The following is a 23,305-nucleotide window of genomic DNA, read 5'->3' on the forward strand; positions in this document are numbered from 1 at the left end:
TTGCCAAAAACATAATAGAAGGTCATTTAAAACATTGCAAGTCCTAAAACCCTAAAATATGTGTGCACAACAGTCAAGGTTAATTATGGGTCAGTTTATGGGCCGATTCCAATTGTTTAATGATCTGGTCGAAACAGGCCTAAAGTGGGTAAAAACAAATAATGGATCGTTGGGATCTCAAGATCCCATGATTTAAAGATCTTTCTCTAGGAGTTCAAAGCTCCAGCCAAATTCAAGATCTTTGTGCCACTTAATTCGGTGGCCGGTTACTGGAGCGTAAGATCGTAAGATTTTGGGAGTTAGAGCGAGATCCCAACAACCATGCGTGCGATAGCACAGGTTTCTTACTAGTTTAATAATTTAAGTATCTGATCTAATAATCAAAATCAAATACATTGATTATTCAATGAAACTAAAAAGTCAATTATCTCTTATAAATAAATTCAGAAGAGCACAATTGATTACAAGTAACAGAGTTGTCTCAAGTTTTTGGAAGTCATGTATAGTTTAGACATTGTTTAACCATGAAAATTAAATAGAGGATCTATTTAATCACGATTTAACCAGACAAATATTTTATGAGATTCTATTTAGTTATAGTTTAACTCTGATAAATTTGGGACCCTTTGCGCGGTAACCCTACACACCCTGAAAGATGAATCTCTCTCTCTAACAACATTGAAATTCCAAACATCATAAACCATATTTCCCCCTTTCAAATATCCATTTTTCCAACACTTAATACCAAAATATCTTTTCATCATAATTTTTAATATACCCATGTTTTAAATAAGATAAATGAGTTTTTTTTGTTTTATTTAGATTATACTCCACTGACGTCACTTACACGTAAGAGCTCTGCTAGGGTTTCAAGGTTTTTTGTCAATGTCTGAACGGTCAACTCCGGTGGGACCGCCGGATCCACCTTTTGGTCCAGTCCTGGAAAAGATAATAATGGCTGATAGGGAGGAGGAGAATAAACAGATGCAGTCAAATGTGGGAAACAGCAATACAAGTGGCAAAGGAAAAGGGACTAGCGATGCACTCAATATGATCACGGCGATGAGAGTGATGCTCAAGGGGGGAAGAAAGGAGGTGAAGTGTCATACAAAAATATTGTTACAGGAGAGGAGGAGAAGGATAATATGAGTGAAGAATTTGAAGAAGACAAATCGGATCAAGAAGCAAGCGATACGCTTGAGTACGAGTTAGAGGGTATGAAGGTGAATGAAGTTCATATCGGCGGGTATGAATGTCCAGAGTTTGTGCTGTCAAAATATGAAGAGAAACGCATACATAGACCGTGGAGGAGAGGAGTCATTGTGAAATTGCTAGGGCGAAAAATTGGTTATAAGGCTTTGGAAACAAGGCTGAAACAAATGTGGGTGCGGAAGGGAATCATCAATATTATAGATCTGGGGAATGATTACTATCTGGTAGCATTCACACATGAGGATGATAAACATGCTGCTTTAGTCGATGGACCATGGTTTATTTATGATCATTACTTGACGGTGAAAGAATGGACACCAGACTTCCAGCCAGCGAGTGATTCAATAGTGAATGTAGCAGTCTGGATCAGAATTGCTGGACTTCCTATTGAGTACTATGATCCTAAGTTCCTTCACTTCATTGGCGATAGAGTGGGAAGGACAATCAAAGTGGATAAGAATACGCTGCAACAGGAACGTGGTAAGTATGCTAGAATATGTGTGGAGGTGAATATAACCAAGACTCTCTTGGCTATGTTTACGATCAAAGGAAAGCGATACAGGATTGAATACGAAGGGTTGCATCTATTGTGTCTCAAGTGTGGGAAGTTTGGCCATTATAAGGAAGGCTGCCAAATTACTGCAAAAGAAAAAGAAGTGAATGGTTGTGCTGAAAACATGAGGAAGAGTACAGGAGGAGTTGATGGTAACACAAGTCAAACTACGGGGCAGATGAGTATGGATGGAGGTGATGGGCCTTGGCAAATTGTTCAAAAGCAGCGCAGAGGAAAGAAAATGTCGGAAAATCGAAGAAACAATACTCCGGGAGGCTTTAATGAGAAAAATACAAAGATGGGAACAGGATCGAGATTTGCCTTTTTGGGAAATGATGAAGGCGAAACTAGTGGAACGAAAAGCATGATTGGAGGTGATTGTGTGGCGGTTAAGGAAACAACAATATCTCACAAAAAAGGTAAGGAGGTGGATTTGAAGGACCATAATGATCAATTGATTGATTCTTTAAATCTATTGGTTGTCCAAGATGGAGAGGTTATAGAAATAAATGCTGATAATGGTGGGCCCAAGAGTCAAATGATAACAGAAAATAATAAGGGGATCATGAAGGAGAATATTAAAAAACGAGGCAATAAAGATACTAAAGGTAAAACAAAAGGAAACAAGCTAGCAGCACGTGGCAAGGGTGGATTCAAAGAAAAAACCGAGGACCCACTGAGGAAGAAATTTGAAGGGATATATGGAAAAGAAAAAAGTCTCGAATTCATGGGAAATACTATATTTAATATGCATACTACAAGTTCTAGCAGCCAATGTTTCAATAAAGATATGGTGGGAGAAACCTGGAAGCAAAGAGCAAGGAAAATTCAGGAGATTAATAGTACAAGTCAGCAACGAAAAAATTTTGCTTTTAACATTCAAGCAGAAGTGCGACCACCTGATATAAATAATTTGAATAAGGAGATGGAGGATTCTATGATTCTGGATGATAACAATAACAAGGATCAAGATGGCGAGGAAGATGCTCAAGAGGGAAAGGAGGAGAATGATGTTGAGTGTGTCCAGGAGACCCCTGAGAACTGCTGAACTGAGTTGTGTCACTTTCTTTATTACTATTGTATTATGATGATTGTAAACCATAATATAATTGTTTGGAATTGTAGAGGTGCAGCTGGAAGAGAATTTTATAGATATAGTAAGCAATATATTGATATCTATAAACCTTCAATCTTTGCTGTTATGGAAACTCGTTGCGATCCGATCAAAGTCAAGAAAAAGTTAGAGAAGTTAGGTTATCAAAAATGCCTTTATGCTGATAACAATGGTTTTGCTGGTGGTATTGTGGTTGGGTGGAAAGATCAAGCCTTGAAAATCACTTTGTGTGAAAAACATGAGCAATTTATTCATCTGCGCGTGGAGGAGGAGAATAGAATGCATTGGTTACTAACAGTAATATATGCTAGTCCAAATGCAATTCAAAGAAAATTTCTGTGGGATCAGTTAAAAGTGATTGCTGAGAATGTGCAGCTGCCTTGGCTCCTTGCAGGGGACTTCAATGACATTGCGGTAGCTAGTGAAAAAAAAGGAGGGGTGCATGCATCAGGACAAAAGTGTAAAATTTTTAGAGATAATATTGATCAGTGCAAGCTTATCGATTTGGGAGCGAGTGGGCCTATCTATACATGGCGGGGACCGAAATTTCATGGTGGCCAACATATATATGAAAGATTGGATAGGGCACTAAGTAATGAAGATTGGAGATTACTCTTTAATGAGGCACATGTTAAAGTGTTAACTAGAGTGGCATTTTCTGACCATCATCCAATTTTGATTTCCCTGCAGTGTCAGAATGGGAATAGAAACAAAAGACAGTTCCGTTTTGAAAGTGCGTGGATGGTTGAAAACAAATATCATGATAGAGTGAGGGGGATTTGGAAAACTGAAGCTAATTTATTAGAGAATTTACAGCAGATTGAGAATGATGCCAAGGATTGGAGATGCACTACTTTAAATCATGTCATAAGAATCAAGAAGAAGCTTATGGCTCGGCTGCATGGTATCCAAAAAAGCATCCAGAATGGGCAGAATGTGAGAGCATTGCTGAGGTTGGAGAAAAAGCTTCAAAAAGATCTCAGTGTTATTCTCGAACAGGAAGAGCTGATGTGGTTTCAGCGCTCTCGATCTAAATGGCTGACAGATGGAGATCGTAATACAAAGTATTACCATTTGAAGGCTGTTACCAGAAGAAGAAGAAACCGGATTGTGATGCTGAAAAATGACGATGGTGTGTGGGTTGAAGATGAAGCTCAAATAAAGACTATGGTTAATGATTTCTATGTTAACCTCTTTAAGCATAGTTATAGCTGGAAGAACTGGCATCAAACTAATGTTACTTTTCCCTCAATGGAACCTGAAGAAGTCAATCAGCTGAATGCTCATGTTACTAATGCAGAGATCAAGCATGCTATGTTTGATATGAAACCTTGGAAGGCGCCGGGGCCCGACGGATTTCCTGCTGGTTTCTACCAAAAGTCTTGGGATGTAGTAGGTGATAATGTCTGTCAATTTGTCAAGAAGGTTTGGGAGAATCCGGCTGAAATAGCTAGTATCAATCAAACAAATATATGCTTGATCCCTAAGGTTGAAAATCCTACTACTGTGGTACAATTTAGGCCGATATCACTATGCAATGCTATCTACAAGACTATTAGTAAAATAGTTGTGAGTAGGTTGAAGAAACACATGAATAAACTGATCTCACCATATCAAACAGGATTTGTGCCAGGGAGATTAATTCATGAAAATATAATTATTGCTAAAGAAGTCTTACATTCTATGGAGAAAGTGACAGGGAAGAAAGGATATTTTGCTATCAAAGTAGATCTATCCAAGGCGTATGACAAACTGAATTGGGATTGTATTTGGAATGTGCTGCATGAGATTGGTCTCCCGGAGCATATGACAAATGTAATCATGCACGCGATAACGAGTGTGGAGACAAATGTGAATTGGAATGGTACGCGGAATGAGTACTTTCGGCCTCAAAGGGGTATTCGTCAAGGCGATCCGATATCTCCCTATCTGTTTGTGCTTTGCATGGATAAGTTATCTCACCTAATTGAAGATGCTAACAAGTGTAATATGTGGAAGGGAATTAAGGTTGGTAGACAAGGGATGACGATTTCGCATCTCATGTTTGCGGATGACTTGCTCTTATTTGGTGAAGCTAGTGAGAAGCAGATGCACTGTGTCATGCAAACCTTAGAGAAGTTTGGCGAGATGTCGGGACAAGAAGTTAGTAAGGAGAAGACAAGCATTCTTTTTTCCAAAAATGTTGCTAGCAACATCAAACAAAGACTGCTGCAAATTTCGAAATTCAGAGCAACATATAGTTTTGGAAAATATCTTGGTGTTCCTATTAATGGGAGGAAGTTACGTAAACCGGATTTACAATATATTGTAGATCAAGTTGCGACGAAACTTAGCAGCTGGAAGTGTAACAACCTATCCTTAGCTGGTCGGATAACATTGACAAAAAGCGTCATAGAAGCAATTCCGCTTTATCCAATGATGACAAACATGATCCCTAAAGCATGCATTGATGAGATTCACAAGCTTCAGCGAAAATTCATTTGGGGAGATAGTAACGAAAAGAGTCGTATCCATGCTATAGGCTGGGAAGCTTTGACGAAACCGAAGGAGCTGGGTGGTGTGGGTCTAAGGGATCTTCATAAGTTGAATAAAGTATGCTTGATGAAACTTAGTTGGAAAGTATGCATAGATTCTAAGGAACTGTGGTGTGAAGTTCTCAGAAGTAAATATAAAGCTCATGAGGGGATGAATATTAATAAGCCGAATTGTTCCTCTTCTGCCTTGTGGAGAGACATTATCGGATTAATACCAATGATGACGGAAACTGGCAGATGGACAATAGGTGATGGTAAAAGAATTCGGGCTTGGAGTGACAACTGGCTGGGGAATGATTACTGCCTGCATGATTCGGACATTATAATTCCTGATGATCTTAGTGGAGCTCGAGTGTGTGATTTAGTGGATCAGCATGGAGATTGGAATTTTGACATTTTGCAAAATTGGTTGCCTGCGTATTGGATTGACAAGCTCCGTTCCTGTGTCCCTCCGTGCGCAGGCGAGTTATCTGACGTGTTTTATTTTGCAGGTACCGGAGACGGCAATTTTTCTGTTAGTGAAATGTTTCGCGAAATTGAAGGGTATAAAGATATACCCATTGATGATGAGTGGAAGCTTATTTGGAAGTTAGAGGTCCCGGAGCGGTGTCGAAGCTTTCTATGGCTGCTTAAACATGACAGATTGCTAACCAATTTAAGCAAAAGTAGAAAAGGTTTGGGAGATGCAGGGTGTGGCATTTGTGGGGCTGTTTGTGAAGATATTATGCATGCTTTGCGTGACTGTTCCAAGGTTAAGCATATATGGAGAAGTTTGGTTCCCAGCAATATTATGGGGGAATTTTTCTCAGTAAATCTCAAGGAATGGATTACTATAAATCTCAAACTATATAGTGGTCCTAATGAGAATTGGAAGACTATGTGGGCCACTGTGTGTCATACTTTGTGGGAATGGCGGAATAAGGAAACACATATTGAAGGATTTGAAAGACCTTATGAGCCTATCATGCATATTCTAAAGAGGAAAAATGATTATGTTAAAGCTCAGCGTCTTTACAAAACTCTGCAAGGAGAGGGTGGAAATATGGAAAACGTTCGGTGGCAACCTCCAGTGATGAGTATGGTAAAGTTGAACACTGATGGTGCTAGCAAAAACAACGGAATGGCTGGTTGTGGTGGACTGGTTAGAGATTATACCGGTATGTGGAAGGTGGGTTTTTCTAAATTTCTAGGAGAGTGCAATTCCTTACTGGCGGAGTTTTGGGGTGTGTTTGAAGGTCTTAAATTAACTAAAAATCTTGGAATGAGAAGGGTGGAAGTTAATGTGGACTCCACAATAGTAGTTACGGCTATTAAAGAAGGCAGGATTCGGAATTTAGAGTGTGTTGCTATATTGCGAGATATCAAAAAGCTTATTGAAGAACATGAAGTGGTAATCTTTTCTCATGCATACAGAGATGCGAACAGATGTGCAGATATGTTGGCTAATCATGGCTGTATGACAAAGACCTCTTCCTTTTTTGATCAAGCGCCGCAATTTTTAAAATCCTTTTTGGAGAATGATGTATTAGGAATCTTAGGCTCTGTTGAATCTTTGGTGTAGTTGTTTTTTTCTTTGGGCTTCGGCCCTCCATCCAATCAAAAAAAAAAAAAAAAATAAGATAAATGAGTCAGTTAGTCTAATTGGGATTAACTCCTATATTTAAATAGAAAACGTCAATTGAGTTGACATTCTTTATTTTTTTTTTAATTTTATCTATATTTTTTGTGGATTTTCTTACCTATTTAATATTTCATGTAGATTTTCTTTAAAAAAATGTGTTTTATTTTCGTAGGTAAGCAGGAAAATCTGCAGAAAATGTCAACTCTGTAAAAAAGAAAATAAAATTAAAAAAAAAAAGATGCATAGCGATTTTTTTTAAAAATCCACAAAAAATGTCAAATTTACGAAAAAATATCTATTTTGTCTCTGCCAAACTGGCGATTTTTAAAGACCCTGTAAAAATAATTTGAATTCCTTCCATGCCATACGAAGATTTCCTCTATTTTGACCCTCAAAAAATTTATCCATCAATAATTTATTAAATGTCATGTAATTTTTAAAGTAATACATATTTTATCCTCTGCCAAATTGACGATTTTTGAAAAATTCCCCTACCATATTATTATTTTTTATGGTTGAATTTTTTGAGGAATCAAAACAAGGAAATCTTCATATGTCTAGAAGAAAATTCAAACTTTTTTTTTAATAAAAAATTGCCAATCTAACTGGAGACAAAATATATATTAACCCCAAAAAATTTCATCTGATCATGTAACATGGCGAAAAAAAATCAAAAGAATAGAATAAAAAAAAGAGGAGAGTTATAGGTTGGACTAAATCTAATCAAGATGAAAATAAAGTAAATATAAATCATAATTAAATCATAATTAAAGTAAAAAATAGTAATAATTTTCTTATAAAATATTTCTCATATTTCTCACTTAAATTTATGAGACAAAACTGTATTTACTACTTTTAAAATATAATCAAAATTTACAAAAATCCCACACATAATTCAAAAGTTCAAAAGAATAATAAATAAAAGAGTTTTCTGGACTGAAATTACTAATGTAATACATCAAATTGATGTAACAAACTATGTGAACTAGCTATAGAATGACAATACAACACACAATACGAATTATATAATAAGCTATATAATAAGCTATATGAATAAAAAATACTTAATGTATGTTAAAAGTCTATCAATTATTTTTATTATTTAATTTATTATAATTCTGCATATTCTTGTTGTATATCATGTAAAATTTCAAGATCAAGTAAGAGTGACTTATCTCTAAAATCATGTGATAACTATTTTAACATTGAAGATACATACTTCAAGTATTGATTTTATATTGTTACTAGTCAAAGACTCGTGCGACATGCATTATTTATAGTGTAGTATTTTTTGAATGATACGAGAAAATGTGAAGTAAAAAAGTTTGACCAAATCTAACATATATGTGAAATTGTGAATGAGTCTTAAATGCAAAATTTAAAATGATTTACTTATTTTAAAATGAACAGTAATCATATAGATTTAATTATATTAGATAATCATATACAAAGAAGAAAAAATATATAATTATGAGATGGAGAAAAAATTAATATTTTAAAATAAAGATTTTATCTCTTGAATTAAAATAATGATTGATTAAACTAAAATAAATATTGTCTTGTTAGTGACCCGTGAGATAAATACATTTTTCATGTTATTAAAATAAAAAAAATACATTATACAAATAAATCTATAACATGAATTACTTAATTAATTATACAAAAAAAAATTGATCCAGACGGAAAGAGAATAAAAAGAATTTAAACATTTGAAAAAGTAAAAAAAATATGTATTATATTGATAGTGACCCGTAAACTACAACATAATATAATGTAAATTTATTTAATATTGTATCAAATATATTTAAAAACATGTAAATTTAAAATGAATGATTCAATTATAAATGAATAATAATCATAAACATGCAACTATATTTTATTTTTAATTGAAATTGTACTTATTATAAGGAGAGAGAAAATAAGGTAGTGTATTATGTTGTAGAAAATTGGTGGACCAATGAGAGTGGAACACTTGGTACAAAAGATAAAAAGGTGAAGGGTTATTTTGTTAGTTACTAAAATGTCCATTTTGTAGTGTAAATTATTTTTGAAGAAAGGGCAATTTAGGAGTTTAATCAATCTCTTAATATATGTTAGATAGTAGAAGTAGATAGTAGAGTAGAAGTAGATAGATGGATAGATATGATTATTTGAAAATATGCCTTGAACTACTTCGAACAAAACAATGACCACATACAACTAACATTGATCATAATATCTCTTGGATTCACCAAAACATCATATGGTCAACTATAACCAACCACAAACATGATCACTTTCCTTACTCTACTTAGGCAATTTCTCATTGAATTCAGTAACATTTAATTATTTAGGTACTCTTTACCCCATCTTTCATTTCATTATCATTCATGTGTTAGCCTTTTTATGCACATAACAAATTTGTTATGCCCCTTAATATTGATGATGAGCTTGTTATCTAAAATCAAGCTAGCAATTAGAATATTGGATTCAAGCAATGAATGTTGAGCCAGAGCCTTGCAATAGAACAAAACTCAAATTTTTATAGTCATTCCCTCGTATATCAAACCTACAGAAAACAAGTGGGTGTATAAAATGAAAACAAGGCAGATGACAACAAGTGGGTGTATAAAATGAAAACAAGGCAGATGACTCAATTGAGAGGTATAAGATAAGACTAGTTGCAAAGGAATACAATCATATAGAAGAAATTGATTTCTTTGAGACTTTTCCACTTGGGGCCAAAATCACCATTGCAGGAGCCCTTCTTCTTATAGTAGATTTCTTGGAGCCAAACTTGTTAAAACACCTCTATCTAACAACTACAAAACATATTGCGTGCATCTGGCTCTGTGGAGGACTCGAAACAGGAAAGTTTTTAGGGTGTCTGGAGAATTAAGATCATCAATCTTTGAAGAGATTTAACTGTCATCTTGGAAATGGTAAAGAGCAAGGCGGTCGGTTTCAGCTATGATTTCTATCATTGGTCGACTAATCCGGCAGCGTGTCTGAATAGGAGTGGTTCTGGCCCTGTCTCATTCTGATTCCGTTGCCTTTTTGTAGCCTGCGACCATCCTTTTCGGGTTCATAGCTGATGGTTCTATTTATTCCTAGCTGTATTTTTAGTTTTGCTTTTGATCTTTGTTCTGTTGTAATGGGCTGCTACTGATGTATGGGTTTGGGTGGGAGTTGTAATTTCCTGTGGTTTCATTTGATCTGTCCAGCATTTTGGTGGAACTGTGTTGTAATATAGCAGGTTGTAATATCCTGTGGTTTCATTTGATCTGTCCAGCATTTTGGTGGAACTGTGTTGTAATATAGCAGGCATAGCTTATGCCAGTGTATTTCAACGATATTATTTCTTGGCTTTCCAAAAAAAACTACAAGACATATTGCTTTTGTCACACATAAACTCAGCTAATTTCCCACCTCACATACCATCAAAATAATGAGGCTTCACACAGAGTCATAAAGTATCTCAAAAGTTCACCTAGAAGAGGTATATTATTCAAAAGAGATACACAACTGCAATTGATTGGTTTTGCAGATGCAGATTGGGCAGATTGCATTAACTCTAGGAGATCTACTTTTGGTTATTGTTTCTTTCTTGGTTCATCCTTGATTTCATGGAGAGCTAAGAAGCAACACAGTGTGTTCAAAAGTTTTTTTGAGACTTAGTATAAGACTCTCTCATTCGCCTCTTGTTTCTTTACTTGGTGATTTAGAAGTCAAATGCACCAAACCTCCAGTTTCGTATTGTGACAATTAAAATGCCATCCACATTGATGCCAACCTTGTTTTCCATGAAATAACCAAATATCTTGAGTTTGATTGCCATTTTGTTCGAGAAAGACTTGTAAGGGATTGTTCAAGCTACCTCCAATTTACACCAAGGCTCAAATTGTTATGTTCTTACCAAGCCCTTACCACCTAAGACCTATCATTGTTTTATATACAAGCTCAACATGTTAGATGTCTACCATGTTTAACTTGAGGGAGGATGCTAAACCTATAACTTGTAGCACAATTTACCACTCTGCCTTGTACCAAATTTCTTGACTTGTTATAGTAAGTAGTTAGTTTATGTTGTTAGAGTTAGTTAGGATTTGCAACTTACTATATATGGCAGCTTGTAACTAATTCACCAATCATCAATTTGTTTAAAACAATTCAAGTTTCTTGCAATTTTCTCTCTTTCTTCATTCATTAACTGAAGGACACCATGATATGTAGTTTTTTTTTTGTCTGGGCTTCGGTCTCCCACGTCTTTTGTGAGTCAAACTCTATTTCTAATTCTTCAAAACAACTTTTCTTTCTTATGTTTGAGCTAAAATCTAAATATTCCTATAGTGAAATGGAGATGTTCGACATAAACACCGACCACCTCAAATCCTTTTCCATCTTCAACAAACTTCAATACCTCACAACATATCATTGTTCAAAGGTTTCAAAGCATTACAAAGAGCTAGTTTTGGGTGCTTGTACCATACACACTTGAAGTCTATGTTATTTAGAGTATCAACTTAGACAGTTCAATATAGCTTGATCTGTCTTGGACCTCAGGCTGACTCCAGCTCATTGTTTCTCACATCTTGGACCGTACGACGTTACATGATCACTTCATATATAAAAAAAAAAACCCTAACATGGTGCAAGAATATTTGATAATTTGAAATAACTTTCTTAAACATTTTAAGAAAAGCGTATCAAGAACTTGATTCCTGCTACAGAAAAAGACTTTTGAGAGCACATGTCTCAGTTTCTACTGTCTTCCTAAACTGGCCATCATTCAAAACTTCCAAGACATTCACATGCAATGACCAAACAAAGTTACCTTGTACAAACAAAACTTCAGGGAATGAATGTAACAACCAGTAAGACCGCCTTTATTAAATAGAACAAATTCTTAAGGTGAATCATACGAGTAACTCAACTCAACACGTCTTATACAGGTGTTTGGAGGTCACAAAGAGCTTGAACCGGCAGGACAAATATCTTCCAAACTGAAAGAAAGAGTAGACAAACTTATTCGTAACTCAACTTGTCCATAAGTCTTAATCAAACAAATGTTTTATATTTTCACTAACAAATTACCTTTTCCCCAAGCTTTCAATGATGTCACCAGTGACAGTTGATCTTTTCTTATTTGAGAAAGCAATGGAAGCTGCTTTTCTCATTATAGCAGCGCCAGCAATGGATCCCAACACTGTTGGATTTTTACAACTGAAACAAAAATTTAATTATTAAGGATATAATTCATATAAAAGATAATGCAACAAACCTAAGCAAAGTATAAAGCATTATAACCTTAGATTCGAATCTTGATCAGCAGCTTCAATATATTGGCGTGCCCATGACAAAAAGACAGCAACACTGCATCAATTAAAATAAGTATTGTTCATTAAAAAAACTCAATCACAACATCATAAAGGCAAAAATACCATTTAATTTCAATTTTCTACTGATCATCACTATTCTTTTTATATACTCTCGGAGTCTTAATGGAAAGATAATCTGGAGATCGTCTTGAAGGTAAATAAAGTTCAGTAAACAATTGTTTCATCTAAGGATCAAACTCGCATAATACATGTTAATCTAAAAAAACAATTACTTGCCTTCCAGAAAGGATATCACCCTGGCCACCACAGCGTCTAGGAGAACCATAGATGCTTACTGATTTGACTGCACAATTAACAGCTACTATCATAATTGCTCATTTGGTTATAAATATAAAAAAACTCCCCCGTTAACATTCTCTCTCGTCTATTGTAACTGTTTTTCATCTAAAGCTACTCAAAGTAGACTCTCAACAAGACAGGAAGGAAAACTGAGATTCATATTTGTTGAAGATCTATCTACCTGTGTCACCATCGCTTATTATATCGGATTTTCCCTTTTTTAGGATAGTAACACCACCAATTCTGCAAAAGGAATTTCACAGCAGTAAGAAACCAACTATCCTAAACAGAAACATGTCTCAGAAATAGCAAATAAGAACTAGAATAGGATCAGTTGACTGTAAAATATTCTAACATAAGAACCAGTGACCTAAAATGAGGAACTTACTGTTTGGCAAGAGACAGCACTTGCTGAGAAGCATCGTCGTTATTTACTTCAGAATTCAGTACTTTCTGTACAAGCCGCTTATATTCATTGACATTTGGGGTTAGAACAGCTAAGGCATAGCCACTAACAAGTTCAAGATGATTTGTTACAAGAAAAAGTCCATCCTGAAATATGCCGAAACAGTTAGCAACAGGCACATGTTAATCAGACTACAAGGGTGTCCAAACCTTAACATACATACCCCATCTATCACGATTGGGATGTTTGACTGTCTTGCATGTCTTATGACTTCACTCACACAGTCCTGATAACATTGTGCAAACGTTAGGAGTAATGATGAAGGACGATCGCAACAGGTAAGGGGAAAAAGAACTCTTATAGTGTAACATAACAAGGACATTTAACTCGAGTGATTCAAGTGAAGCTTATGAAGAGAGAGCATACTAGAAGAAACGGGTCTCTTCCAAGGCCTGGACCAACGACTAGACAGTCAAACCTTTCTAACCATTTGTCAACTTCAGCAAGAACCTTGCTTGATATGATTTTCTTGTCCTCGTCCCTGAAATTAGTCTCTCGCTATAAACAACATTCACTTGGTATTTTTTGAAATGTCCAATCAAAAAGATGAAGATTGCATCGAAGTTGTACCTGACATTATACGATTCTTCCAAAACAGGGTGAACAATCAACTCAGGACTGTAGCTTTTAATGACAGGAGAAGCGTCTTTTGTACAGAATACATGGGACAAATCTGCACCCTGCATGATTGGAAAAATTAATAGTATGACAATGATTAGAAGAATAGGTACATAAACTTTGAAAATGAGTAAAAAGAAAAAGTATCGATACTAACAATTTTTAAGGCTGAAATAGCAGCAAAATAAGGGGCGCCTGTATATTCGCGGCACCCTCCAATAACAGCTATGTTCCCTGATTTGAAACAGAATTCAAAAAACAAATAAGATACTCCTTATTGTCTATCCACACAGATTAAACATACATAAAAGTAATACAAAGTTAGTCCTTGAGACATAATTGACAACATATTACTTTCTTAATTTTCTATGATAAACACAACTCACCGCAGCCTTAGAAGGGCTCCAATTGCCAAATGAAATGAAGGAACTTTTTATCACATCGAAATGTTAAGAAAACATAAAGGCAAGGGATGAAAAAACTAAACTAAACTAAGACGCACAAGTAAATATGTTAACTCATAGTTCAAGTGGTTGAGCTGGGACACTAGGAGGTTCGGGGTTAAAACCTAGACTACTAACAGGGTTCTAAATAGCTTTTGTGGTAACGGTTGCAGTACAATCCTTGATATTGCAGGAAATCGCGGTCAAATGCAGCCTTAACTGTGGTTGCATTGCGGTTTCAGCAAAACCAAAAAACCATTTTTCTGCAGCCTGAATTGCGGTTGCAGCAAAACCAAAAACCATTTTTTCCGCAGCCCAAATTGCGGTTGCAGAAATTTATTTAAAACCCTAGCTACTAACACAATACAGTAACAATTAACATTATCCTATTAAAAAGGCTAGCACACATGGAATGTAAGAAAGAAGACATATACTTAATTCTTCCTTTGATATCATTTCATCAACATCACCACTTATAAAAAAAATGATGCAATTAATTGCAAGAATTATGTACCTGCCTGGCCTTTATGTCTACTTTGATCTAGGGCAGGAGTAATTGCTCTAATAACGTCCTCTGCGTCAAACAAAACCTGACCAGACTTCATTTTTCCAAAACCAGAATTCCTGCAATGATCAACACTACCTCCAAAAGACCTCACCAAGAACCGCTGTCTTCTGAAAACAGGTGAAGAAGCCAGTAGCATACAATTGTTTGCACAACACAACAAAGGTAACTGACAATTCATGATCACATGTTTCATTAACATCACCAAACCCTATTCATAACCCAAACATGAATTCAATATCTTAAAAACACAAAACCCCCCATCTCATACACCAATTTTGATAATAAATTCATCATAAAGACTCAAACTTTTCAATGAATTGAGGTGAATAAAATGAACAAAGAGAGAAAAAATCTTACCAGAAAAAAGCCCAGAAAGGTACTAAGCTCAGAAACTCTGAACAGTTAAGAAAGTTTCTCTCTTTTCCAATTTTTTTTTTTTTAGTTTCGCTATTTGTATGAGTCATGAGTCATGTCCACGTGTTCCAATTTGGAAAATGCTCAAAACGATGTCGTTTGCTACTTTATATTTGTTTTCGCCGTTTCTAGCACTATACAAAATTGCAACAACAATCCATTTACATTCATACTCACAGGCTGTTTAATTTGAGTTTGAGAGAGAAAAGTTTGCATTTTTGTTGTTAATTTGAAGAGGGTATGGCTCGAATTCCGAGATCGGATATGAAGATGAATGCGATTAGGTCAGGGATAGTTGTGTTAGGAGCAGTAGCGTTTGGTTACTTGAGTCTTCGAATTGGTTTCAAACCTTATCTGGAGAAAGCTAAAGCTGATCAGTATCATCAACAGCAGCAGCATCAAAATGAAGTTCAACAATCTGAATCTGAGTCTGATTCTGACCCATCTTCATCTTTCAAGGAACCTATCTCTTTCCCTGAACGTAGTTCATAAAAATCATTGCTTTGTTTTGATTTGATTGTGTTTTGGAAATTAACTAGTTTTACTCTTTTTAATTTTACTGTTTTATTTCATATATATGTTTACATTGGATTATTCTCTTGCATTTGAATCATGTATTTTCAATGATGTTGAGTACTATGCACTGCACACCAACTATTTGTTTATATGCATCTTTGTTGATGTTAGTGTTATGACTTTGATATGCTTGCTTATGCTTTGTAATGGTGGATGTGTTTTGATATGTCTTTGTATTGTTGATCCCAACTTTCTAGCTTATGGGAGTTATTAGAGATATATAGATAGTTCGTTAGTAACTAGAAGTAGTTACTTTGTATAAAGGCTTGATGGAACCAATTTGTAATCATTTTAGTCATTTCGCGATGCATTTGATATGTTAAAAAAGAATGATCAAAATTAACTGTTTTTATGAAGTTTTATAACACGTTAGTTTTTATGCATTTCGTTGACATGTCAGATGATTTTCGATTGACATTAAGTTTTATAGACATGATCTATATGATAATAACTTTCAATCCAACGGTGAATTTTATTATACGAACATGAGGTGAAGAGTTATCGGAGGTGTCATGTTAATGGCATTTGCGGAGAGATGGTACCCTGAGACGTCCTCCTTCCATCTACCTCATGGTGAGATCAATATTGCATTGGACGACGTCTCATGTCTATTGTATGTACCTATCAGAAGCGTCCTCCTCCGTCACGGTAGGATGACGAAGAAGGAAGCGAGAAAGCTTTTGATTGAGGAGTTTGGGGCTGATCCACTAGATGCGCTTGAGGAGGTGGATAAGACCCGTGGCGCTCACGTGGGTTTTTCCTTCCTGTTGCGGAGATTTACTGAGGCGCTAGCTGAGGCACGACAAGATGATGGTGATCTAGTAGAGGTGGAGATACACAGACAACGTGTGCTGAGGTGTTTCTTTCTATTTTAATCGACATTAAGCTGTTTGTGGACACGAGCTCCACATATACCGATGTCGCTTACCTCACGTACTTTTTGGATTCCGCACGGATCCATGAGTACAACTGGGGGGCAGCTACGCTGGCGTACACCTATTCGAGGCTCGGAGAGGGATGCATGTGGAAGAATAGGACTGTCACTGGCAGTTGTTCATTATTAGTGGTACCAATCTTATATCCTTATACTTTTTTCACTACTTTTCATTCTATATTCGTGATAATGTTTGATCTTGATGTTTTTTATTTTCATTTCAGGGGTAGGTATTACACCCGATGATAGTTTGTTAGGGAGCTGTGCAGGAGTACATCGAGGACTGGCCACGTGCTCGTGCCTTCATCCCCATGAGAGGGAACCAGACGGTGGACTCTTACAGAGTCTTTCTGAATCCCATGGTTGCTGAGGACATCTGATACGACGTCTATGCTGCTCACTGTGACACGCGCCCGTTTGATCACATTGCACTATTCTTTGGATGGTTGGCATGCAGTTCGACCATCACTGTTCCATATCTTTCGGAGCGCGTCATGAAACAGTTTGGCTACTGTCAAACGATGCCCCGTCGCCCTTCTGTCTCCATTCCTCCTGGTTTAACTCGTAGGCAAATAGATGAGATATTTGCTAACTATTAGAACCACATGTTGCTAGACGAGGTTCGAACGACCAAAGTAAAGAGAAACCGGAGCTGCAATGATGGGTGCATCACGTGGTTTTGCACTGTGTCACACTTCTACATGGTCCCCACTGTATAGGGATCACTGCCCATACCAGCTCATTAGGAGATATTCTAGGAGCAACAGTCTCAGTTGGACCACACCCACGATGTGCTGCCTCGTTGTCGTCAGATAGTTGAGATAGGGCGAACATGCACTGAAGGAGGTTTCTTCCATAAGGGTTCTGGTGCCAGGCGTATACTGGATGACATTATCGAGGTGGCACAGGAGGGCACTAGTGTGTCACAGACATCGCGCTAGGACGAGTGGGATAGTAGACGGTAGAAGCAGATGAGGCGACATAGGAGGTGGTTGGCCCAGAGGAGTCACTAAAGGTAGAGGAGATGATGCAGATGTTGTCCGACACACACAGTAATGACCGTGCTGATTATTTTGATGTTTATATTTTGATGACATTGATTGTAGGCTTAAATACACTTTTGGTCCCTATAAATTAGCGAGTTTTTGATTTTTGTCCCTGTAAGTTTTTTTTGGTCGGAGTTCTTATATCTTACTTTTGTTTGCGGTTTAGTCCCTAAAGCCAAAAACCCGCAGGAAAATCTGCAAGTTTCCTGCGGATTTTGATTTTAGGGACTAAAACGAACGCGAAAGTGAAATATTGGGACTCAGACAAAAAAAAAACTCGTTAACTTATATGGACCAAAGGTGCATTTAAGCCTTGATTGTACTATCTTTTGATGATGTTTATGACATATTATGACTATTTTGATGATGTATATGTTGATGTACTATTTTGATGTACTATATAAGATTAGAAAATGAATCTGCTGCTGAGCAGCAGTCCAACTTATGTTTTGCGAGTAAGAAAAGAGATTGGAAATAAAAAGAATTGCTGAAGATGAGACAGAGTAAAAGGTAGAGAGGATAGGAACAAAAGGTGGGCATGCGGTAGAGCAGCAGAGATGCAGCGATAGACGATCCAAATCCATAAGATTGAGTAGACATATCACTATTTTGATGTTTTATTTTGCTGCACAAATAATTAGAATCAGATAGAAAAATATAGCTGGTTTAAAATATAGAAGAATGTTCTATAGATGTAACTCCAAAAAAAAAATTGGTACTTTCTCTAAAAGCGAGGGCATTAATATAATTGCGTCAGTTGCTTAGACTATTTACAATGGTTTCCAAATTCAACACCCTACTTTTTCACTTTTTATACTCCACATCATCTTCTCTCTCTTCCACCTAATAATTCAACACACATTCAACTTTTACTCACTACAATAGTTTTGTTTAATAAAATTCAACACCCTACCCCACTACTTTTATTTCATATTCTTATTTTCTTTTATAATTTTGTTTTATGATTATATATTAAAATTAATTATATATTAATATTATTATCAATTGAAATTATGAAAAATTATGAATTTTAATATTATTAATTATATATTAATATTATTATCAATTGAAATTATGAAAAATTATGAAAAAAGTGGAATTTTTTGGTATGTCCAAATCAAATGAACCAAGTCTCTATTTATAGACAAAAAAAATGATGAATTTTGGTGAAAATAAAAATAAATAAAAAATTTATTTACTATAAAATAAATGACATTAAATAATTATCATGAAATAAAAATATAAACACTCACAACAACCAATAATAATTTGCCAAAAATATCATGTGACCCCCACTAATTTCTCATTCAACATGTTGAATGTTTTCAACACTAAATAATCCACATCACTTTCAACATATGATTCAACACACCATTGTACCAATTCAACTATTGAAAAAAAAATTCAACACCTCCATTGTAAATAGTCTTAAGACTTAAGAGTATTAAGGGGTGAATTAAGAAATTGCCTTTTAGAACTGAGCTAAAAAAATCCTAAAAATTATGTACATGCTCAAATTTTAAATTTTTTTCAAATTAGATTGACAATCCATATAAACTAGTCCATTTTAATAGCTCTGATTAGAAAAACATGTATTAAGCCTTATATTAACAAGAAGAAGGCGTAACGACATAAGTGGCAGCTGTGTAAGATTGGCGTTAAAATGAAGGCACTGACCCACGCTCCATATTTCAGCGCGTGGTCACACGATCAACTTTCAAAACAACGTGGGCCACGTCTTTTCCCAGTTCCCACCACTCCTTTCCTCAACTTCCAATGTCAATACAACTCTTCGGTTTTTATGATCACGATTTTGTATATCATCATATAGTATAATCTAATACTATCATATATAATATGATATCACATTAATGATAAAAAAAGTGCTTCCTTGCTTGTTCAACACCCATATATATTTGGCTTATCATTGACGATACTATTTTACCAAGTTTATCTATCAAGCAAAACATTATTAAATCTTGTTGGATCGCATGAAAAAAGTACCATATATTGCTTACATGCCACCCTTCTTCACAAAATACAAAACCATATAATTCTAGAAATTGAATGCCTTCTACTAAGATTATTTCTCAAAACCAACACGTAGGAGAGATGGTAGTTTTTGAAGCATTAAGGAAAGTGAAGCGTTTAAGGTTGTTTGAACCGTCTTTGGTTGTGGTTGGATTTTTCCTAGTTTTTATGATTACTACATGTTGTTTCTTCTATTTGGATTTTAGAGAACTTGGAGGAAGATTTGGTCAATTGAAGAGGTTTGAACATGAAGATGTTAGAGTTGATTTTGTTGGAGAAAAGGGTGATGAGTGTGATTTGTTTGAAGGGAATTGGGTTTGGGATGAAAAGTATCCATTGTATGAATCAAAAGATTGCAAATTTCTTGATTTAGGATTTCGTTGTTCTGAAAATGGAAGACCTGATTTGTTGTACACAAAGTGGAGATGGCAACCTAAACATTGTAACTTGCCCAGGTACGTACAATACTAAGTTACTACTATTTCTCTCTTTTCATCATTGTTTTTATCACAAGTTTCGTATGTACTTGAATTCATTGGTGTCAAAACTGAGGCAGACATGTTTTAAATTTGATTTGTTAATGTTGTTAAATTTAACCAAAGTTATGGGAGGAGATAAGGTAAAAAGTTCAAATGTGTTGAGAACAACCTTAAACATGTCATAGTGTGTGACTTTGAACCGGTCTTACTCATATCTGTCATGTTGAGAGTGACCTTTAAGCTAGGTGGCAATTGCCATAGGGATCAAGATGAGAGATAGTATACTCATGACTAAATTTGGGTATATTGGAAGATACTTTATTGTTTTTTACTTGAGGGAAAATTAATTTTAAAATTTATTGAATAAATAATACAACTGAATTATTTATTAATCGAATATATAAATTATGGGTTTAATGGACATGCACATTCTAAAAAAGTTTTACACTGTAACATTCTGTCATATCATCTCAGTAATTTAAAAATAATCGTATGATTTATTGGAATACATAATCGTGATTGGTTGTCAGTGTTAAACTTTTTTATACTGTCAGTGCATTATCTATTTTCTCATAAATTATTTAATAAATTTAAAAATTAAAACTTTTTGTAAATGTAAATGAACAAATATTTTATGAAACACTAAATGAAATAATGTTGTAATTTATGCTATTTTTCAAATTTAAAAACAGATTCAATGCAACAATGATGTTGGAGAAACTAAGAAACAAGCGACTAGTATTTGCTGGCGACTCAATTGGAAGAAACCAATGGGAATCATTACTATGCATGCTCTCTTCTGAAGTTTCTAACAAAGAATCAATCTATGAAGTAAATGGTAATCCAATTACAAAGCACAAGGGATTCTTGGTGTTCAAATTCAAGGATTATAACTGTACAATAGAATACTATAGAGCTCCATTTCTTGTACTGCAAAGTAGACCTCCAACAGGAGCTTCTAAAGAGATTAGAACAACCTTAAAATTGAATCAAATGGATTGGAATTCTAGAAAATGGAGTGATGCTGATGTTTTGGTTCTTAACACAGGACATTGGTGGAATCATGAGAAAACTATCAAAGGGTAATCCTATCCTCCCTTGTTTTTACTACTCTAATTTATTCATCACTTATACGTAGTATCTGACATGTGTGTGTCTACATTCGATACTTGTGTAACACTGCTACAATATTTGTTAGAAAACTCATATAATATTTAAAAAAGTTGTATTTTTCTTTGTTTTGATAGTCTTTGAATCAATGTCTGACATTTATATGACACTCATACTATAGGTGTAGGATAATTCAGACAATATCCTATTTTTTTTCGGTCACTTAACATATTTTTTGAGAAAATCTCAAATACATTTAAAATAGTTAAAAATTTGTAAAAATGATGTTGATTAATGAAGAGTTAAACTTATTAAATTTAATTATAATCTTTTAAACTTTTTAAGTATTAGATGGTCAAATAATAATTAAATATATGTAGCAATGTTAGTGTTGTAGGAACGTCAGGTGTGGGGGAGTAGGTTCAAACCCGCGTCATCCCTTTTATTGATCTTTAAAAGGTCAACTTCATCTATTAGGCTACTTAACCAATTTTTTTTTGATGTATCTCTATCATGTTCTAAATATTTTACAGTAGCTAAATCGATGTATCTTTATCGAGTCAATTTATTTATGTTTAATAACAATTTTTGTAGGGGTTGTTATTTCCAAGAAGGTGAAGAAGTTAAGATGGATATGAAGGTTGAAGATGCATATAAGAGGTCTATTAAGACAATATTAAATTGGATACAAGATTCGATAAACCCTAACAAGACGCAGGTTTTCTTTCGAACATATGCCCCTGTGCATTTCAGGTTTGTAATTTATTTAACTATTTAAATGACTTCAATTTTTCAAATAGTCTTTTATGTGACATGTATATGATATAGAGGTGGAGATTGGAAGAAAGATGGAAATTGTCATTTGGAAACACTACCAGAAATTGGATCATCATTGGTACCTAAAGATAATTGGTCACAATTCAAAATTGCAAATTCTGCAATATTAGAATACACAAACACTTCTCAAGTTATGAAATTGAAGATATTGAATGTAACAAGGATGACAGCTCAGAGAAAAGATGGACATTCATCCAAATATTATTTGGGTCCTCATGAAAATCCACATCGCCAAGATTGTAGTCATTGGTGTCTTCCTGGTGTACCTGATACATGGAATGAATTACTTTATGCGTTTTTTCTTAAATATGAAACTTCTCATAAATGAAATTTGCATCATACTACACGGAGAATGTAATGTTTCTGGTAGAAACAAAGTTTTTTTTGCCATTGTGATTATTAATATTGATTTAGATAAGAAGAAAAGAACACTGGTGGTAGAAACACAGTTTTTTTTGCCATTGTTATTATTAATATTGATTTAGATAAGAAGAAAAGAACAATGGTGGTAGAAACACAGTTTTTTTTGCCATTGTAATTATTAATATTGATTTAGATAAGAAGAACATTAATGTAACTATCCAAGTTGTTATTGGTTTAATTGTGAAATGAGAGAAAAAAAAGAAAAGGGAAAAACAAATAAAATAAAATTAAAAAAAGAAGCAATACTTCTACAACATCAATTAATAGTATTGAAGAAAGACAGTACTTATGTATAAACTCACGTGTTTTTGTGGAGAGAAGTCAGAGCTTCTCTCTCTAAAAACTTAACGTGCTCCCTCTCCCCATATCTCGTGGTATGCGTTAGGGGTGTTCATGGGTTGTGTAAACACAATAAACCCAGTAAAACCCACCCAAATCGATCCAAAAAAGTGGTTTGGGTCGGGTTATTGGGTGAATACAGTTTTCAAAAATGAAAAACCATTCAAAATAATTGGGTTATGGGTAAACCCACACCCAACCCACAAAACCCATGGGTTATTGAGTGACTATATTTTTCTCTTTTTTGTAATTTGACAAGTGATGACTTTGATGTTTTTAATTTTGCTTGCTTCAATTTCAACATTTTAAACACCTTTTATTTAGTAAGTA

General features: G+C 34.9%; 2 protein-coding genes across 4 annotated transcripts; one reads left to right on the plus strand and one right to left on the minus strand.

Moving 5' to 3' along the window:
- Positions 1-11,500: 11,500 nt before the first annotated feature.
- Positions 11,501-15,628, minus strand: LOC131631005 (ATP-dependent (S)-NAD(P)H-hydrate dehydratase-like). 3 transcript variants are annotated; one of them, XM_058901767.1, is made up of 12 exons: positions 15,144-15,628; positions 14,733-14,994; positions 13,933-14,009; positions 13,728-13,837; positions 13,524-13,638; positions 13,321-13,383; positions 13,080-13,243; positions 12,873-12,934; positions 12,629-12,695; positions 12,321-12,386; positions 12,108-12,236; positions 11,501-12,016 (listed from the first exon to the last, which is right to left on the minus strand). In XM_058901767.1, exons 2-12 carry the CDS (start codon positions 14,983-14,985, stop codon positions 11,977-11,979), a joined length of 1,146 nt encoding a protein of 381 aa, XP_058757750.1. In that variant the 5' UTR covers positions 14,986-14,994; positions 15,144-15,628; the 3' UTR covers positions 11,501-11,976. The 3 variants fall into 3 exon arrangements, with proteins under 3 accessions (XP_058757750.1, XP_058757751.1, XP_058757752.1); XM_058901768.1 differs by having other exon boundaries at positions 14,733-14,952; positions 15,144-15,627; XM_058901769.1 differs by having other exon boundaries at positions 14,733-14,893; positions 15,144-15,623.
- A 3,728-nt stretch (positions 15,629-19,356) lies between these two features.
- Positions 19,357-22,656, plus strand: LOC131630982 (protein trichome birefringence-like 10). The gene is made up of 4 exons (XM_058901743.1): positions 19,357-20,242; positions 20,959-21,348; positions 21,971-22,129; positions 22,205-22,656. The coding sequence occupies exons 1-4, from the start codon at positions 19,824-19,826 to the stop codon at positions 22,539-22,541; spliced, it is 1,305 nt and encodes a 434-aa protein (XP_058757726.1). The 5' UTR covers positions 19,357-19,823; the 3' UTR covers positions 22,542-22,656.
- The last annotated feature ends 649 nt before the right edge of the window (positions 22,657-23,305 follow it).

The sequence above is a fragment of the Vicia villosa genome, unplaced genomic scaffold (genome assembly GCF_029867415.1).
Source record: "Vicia villosa cultivar HV-30 ecotype Madison, WI unplaced genomic scaffold, Vvil1.0 ctg.000758F_1_1, whole genome shotgun sequence".
Classification (NCBI taxonomy): Eukaryota; Viridiplantae; Streptophyta; class Magnoliopsida; order Fabales; family Fabaceae; genus Vicia; species Vicia villosa.

Coding starts and splice junctions, on each gene's coding strand:
- LOC131630982 (XM_058901743.1), top strand. CDS start 19,824: ATGCCTTCTACTAAGATTATTTCTCAAAACCAACACGTAGGAGAGATG. Junction 20,243..20,958: donor AAACATTGTAACTTGCCCAG/GTACGTACAATA, acceptor ATTTAAAAACAG/ATTCAATGCAACAATGATGT. Junction 22,130..22,204: donor TATGCCCCTGTGCATTTCAG/GTTTGTAATTTA, acceptor TATATGATATAG/AGGTGGAGATTGGAAGAAAG.
- LOC131631005 (XM_058901767.1), bottom strand. CDS start 14,985: ATGTTAATGAAACATGTGATCATGAATTGTCAGTTACCTTTGTTGTGT. Junction 12,935..13,079: donor GTGCTGTCTCTTGCCAAACA/GTAAGTTCCTCA, acceptor TTCCTTTTGCAG/AATTGGTGGTGTTACTATCC. Junction 12,237..12,320: donor GATCAAGATTCGAATCTAAG/GTTATAATGCTT, acceptor TTTTTGTTTCAG/TTGTAAAAATCCAACAGTGT.